At 32.8% G+C, this 4767-nt stretch overlaps 1 protein-coding gene across 1 annotated transcript; it reads right to left on the reverse strand.

Annotated features, from left to right (window-relative positions):
- Positions 1–399: 399 nt before the first annotated feature.
- GO595_005638 (uncharacterized protein) lies at positions 400–2181 on the reverse strand (the record flags this gene model as incomplete). The annotated part of the gene is made up of 1 exon (XM_067918903.1): positions 400–2181. One exon carries the CDS (start codon positions 2179–2181, stop codon positions 400–402), a length of 1782 nt encoding a protein of 593 aa, XP_067774270.1.
- Between the last annotated feature and the right edge of the window lie 2586 nt (positions 2182–4767).

A 4767-nucleotide genomic window follows, 5' to 3' on the forward strand; every position in this document is an offset into this window, starting at 1 on the left:
CATTCAATTGAAATGCCTTCTGATTGTTATCGATTCCAGTTGATTATTATGAAATATTCATGAATCGATATTAAAAATGAAACATTTAATATTTTCAAAAAATGATTTATTATGCATAACACTTCCTCAGAAGTTATACAGCTAAAAGCTTTTAACACTAAAAGTTAAACCCACAACAATGATTACAGTTATTTACTATATTTGATACAATTTTTAACCTGTTGTTTTGGCCGTCGACGTAGACGATATGTTCAAAAACATGGTTTCTTTCAAATATTCAGAGGCTACAGCGTTATTAAAGTCAGATACTTTCAAATCTATTCAAATACAACATCACATCACCAGTCACTTCAAAAACAAATTTAATCTTACAACAAATTTAATGAACAAACATAAATATTATTTCTCTTCATACCTCGGGAAATTATGGCACGAGATTGACACATTTAATGGAATTGGCCTTGCTTGTTGCAAGAAATATGTATAATCCATTTTCCCATTTTTACATAATTCTTGTACAAAATCGAGCCACGTATCCTCAGGCACACCCACAATTTCATAATCTTTGTTTTGATATTTCTTCAAAGTCTTTTGTATGATGTCTCCATTTCCAGAATTATATATATTCCACAACTCAAAAAACAATTGTTGAGTTTTCAGTGTTATTGGCATTGGGTTAAAGTCCTTATACAGCTTGGAAAAAGCAACAGCAGATGCAAGCGTTGCAAGTGTTGTTTCAATCACAGAATCAAAACATCCCTCACGTATCATAAAGATACCAATTAGGTTAGAAAGTGTTAAAAGAGAGGCATTCGGCTTGTCAATTGACCCAAGAATTTGTGTTATTTCTGATATAGGAAATACAATTGGATACCCACATCCTGGAGCATCTTCTGGTAGATCAATATCAAACACAACACGAAGAGGATCATTAATTTCGTATGAAAGGAAAGTCGCAATCTCTCGAATTAATTTTCCAATCACATCAAAGATCTTATCGAAGTCAAGATCCTTCATGTAACTGGTAGGAAGTGTAAAAATGACATTCTCGCATTGGATTTCTCCAATTGGAACATCAATGTCTTTGGTCGATTCCCATATACTTGGATCGCCATAGACAACGCGTGGATATTTAACAAAACCTTTGAACGTGAAGTCCAAAGTCTTTTGCCCTGATTGAAGTTGACTGGTTGCAATGTAAACAGGACCTCCAAATGGTGATACGACATCAGTAGTATCTTTGTTAAGAGAAAAAGCAAAAACAATAGATGGCCAACGCTTCCATGGTGGTTGTTTTAAAGCCAAAGATTCATGATGAGCGCCAATTTGTAAATTGAGAAAATCAGATGGATCACATTCAACAATGCTAACTTTACCAGCTGGAAGATAGAGTCCTGTAGAAGTCCATGTTTCATTCGATATATTAAGTTTCATTGAAAAATCAGCAAGTTCAACATCACCGCATTGTCCAGGAAACAACTCATAGCCTGGAAATGGAGTAACAGCTTCCGGAGGTAACTTTGGGAATATATCGAGAAGAATTCCAGAGAGAAGGTAATTCGCTGTGAACGATTTGTCAAAAATTTGACTCCCCGACTTTTTGAGATAGCCGATACACATTTCTGAGATATCCGTTAACTGTTGAATTTGACTTTTTGTTGCGCCATAATTCATATATTGGATGCCTATTGCTGTAGAACAAAGCTCTGGTGAATCCTCAGGTGTATCTGAGGTAATAATCTGTTTAAGTTTTTCTATCTGTGGTATGAAATGATGTGAGTAAACAGTTTCAAAATCTTTACATAAAGATATGATAAAAGGTTGTTGTGCAGTCTTGCAAAAGGTATACGCTAGACCAAACCTGGAAAGGATTTGATTAATGGGGAAATAAAAAGAATTGTTATTGTCTGGGAAATGAAATGTTGCAATTGATCCGCCTTCTTTTATGAAGTTTTTGAGATCTGAGACTATAGAATCATCAAATAAATCAAAATTGGTTGGCAGAATAATCATTTTGTAGTTGGAGAGCTTACGACTAAGATTGGTTGAAAATCGTAAATCAAAACCAAAACTTTGAAGGCCAGGCCTCATGGAATCAAAACACTCCTCTGGAAACCCTGCAATGAGAACTGGTACTAAAGCTGTTTTTTGATTTGCTAACCACTTCAAGCAAGATTTCATGAATTCACAAGTAGGCGTTTGTTCATTTAAATTATATAAAAGCTGATAATGAGGGAAGCACATTATCTTTCCAAATTCATATAGAGCGACTGAAATAATTGGGAAACTTTGGCTAATATTATATGTAGGGAAATCAAAATTTGCACAAACAAGTGGGAAAGAGGCTTCTGAAAGGCACACCGTTGGAACTATATCCAAGCTTGAACAGTCTATTTCTGTTAAATCATCGAGGATAAATTCAAATATGCACCGAATGATGTTTTTGTTAATAATTCCAAAAACACCACTAGCCTGGGATTGATTTTTGGCTTTGCCATGAGATATTTTGTATGACTTCTTGTTTGAAGAGGATTGGCATCCCATTCGGAAAGATTCTCTTCTAACGAATATTGTAAAAAGACTTTCTGCTCAAAAAGTTAAACTTGAAACAATTTTTTGGGAATTTCACTCAAAAGATATTTTACAACAGATCATTCACAAATTTCAGTCGATTTAAACGTTGATATTTTGAATTCAGAAACAGTCATTTTCTTTCATACAATTCTTGGCAAATGCCGATGAAAACGATCTAATTCTATTCAAAAGTATTTTTTCTCAATATTGAGTACTTTTTTGAATCAATAGGTATCGGTAAGGTAGCTTTTTGTATCAATTTTCAATGCGTTGATGGTTCAGTTTTCGTTGCCAGAGAAAATCATTTTTATCTAGGTGAAGTGAACAAACGACCGCTTCGAAAATAATTCTTTAGTTTATTCATATCGTTCTGACCGTTAACAGGTTGCTTGATGAAAATCTAAGTTTGTTTTTAATGAAATTATTTGAAGAATATGTTTGATCATAAAGATGTAGAAGAGCTGAACACGAAATTTCTCGCACTTACTTCTCCTGACCCAAAAGTTCATGATTCAGCTTCGCAAATAATTTAACAAAAAAATGAATTCTGATCCACTTGAATTAGCAATTATATGTGGGTGGTTCTTAATCAAGCCAATTACCCAGTATCATCTTCCTCGAGTGCTTTACTTTTTATTGATTAAATAATCACTCCTGATGAAAATAATAAAATCGAATTTATCAGAGAAGAATGGATGAACTATGACCAAGAGAAGCGCAGCTTTATCAAAATTTCTATCCTACGTGCGTTAACTTTACCAGATAGAAGTCTTGCCAATGAAGCATCACAAACATTAATCAAATTATTTGTAATAGAAAAACATGAAATGCTTCCACTCATTGCACAATTATTTGTTATTATTGAATCATCAGAATACAATGATGATACGCATCTCGCAGTCATCAATACTCTTGATTTGTTCAGAAGATATCCTTGATGACATGATTCAATCAGAAGAAGTCAAAGTAGTTCTCGCAAATATTTTTTCTTTTATTGGTACGCTTTTTCTTAAGAATAATTCTGAAAACATGTCTTGTACAAGTTTCAATTTGTAATGTATTAAACTCATTAATTTCAATAGCTACGCCACTCTTTTATCCCCCGGATGTTTTTAATAATTTTGTTACACTTATTGGTAATTATCTTTTTGGTCATCCTTCTCAATTGCTTCATCAGCATTTGATGCAACTTTTGACTTCACTCACATTGAAAATTTATGAACACGACGGTTTTAATTTCAGTGGTATCGGCCCTATCGCCCTCAAATTTCTATTCAAAGACCAAAAACAGAAAAGATCTCTAACGTTCTCAGTTTTTGGGCTAAGCTCACAAATCTCGAAAGGAAAAACACGCAAGCAATTCTATTTAAACAAAGATATGAAAATCTATTGCAAGAACGTCAACACTCAATTTCAACAACATTACCACCACAGTTCAAATGAGAGATTTAATCAACCCAATTCTTGACAATATAATTCCTTGTTTAATGGACATGTTAGCACTTATGCCAGACGATGAAAGAGAACCAGAAAATCCTGGGGACCAAACCATCCATGGGAAAGCATTTCAAGTTCTTTCTAACATCTATGAATATCATTCTGATAAAGTATTCTCTTTTATTTTAAAATATTGGCAGACTCATGAACCTTATAGTTCTACATATCCAATTCAAAATTCCTTATTATTGACAATAGCAATTGTTTCAAGACCACCTCAATCACCTCAACAAGCAAATGATATTTTTAACTTTTTAACAAGAAATCTTTTATCAGAAGGAGAATTTTTTATCACCAAATTTTTAATTGAAGCAATTGCACATCCATATAAGCGAATGACAGATACAGCACTTTATGTTATAAGTTTGTTGTTAGAAAACTTTGATCTATATATGACAGACGAATATTTTGATATTTTACTTGGACAAATGCAAGCTCATTTTATGGATCATAATATTATTACAGGACGAGTTTTTGCTGTTATTAATCAACTAATTTTAAGATGTTATAATTTTAATCATGTGTCACTTTATGAAAAATATTATGAATCTTTAGGAACCTTTTGTGTAAAATTTCTAGGTTTTTTTTCTCAAACATTTAATGCTCCACCAAGTTTATTACAAACATGTTCTTATGTAATGATAAATTTAATTAAGTATGCACCAGACAGTAAACAAGAAAGTGTTGGAAAAAATA

The sequence above is a fragment of the Histomonas meleagridis genome (assembly GCF_020186115.1).
Source record: "Histomonas meleagridis strain 2922-C6/04-10x chromosome Unknown contig_36, whole genome shotgun sequence".
Taxonomy (NCBI): Eukaryota; Parabasalia; order Tritrichomonadida; family Dientamoebidae; genus Histomonas; species Histomonas meleagridis.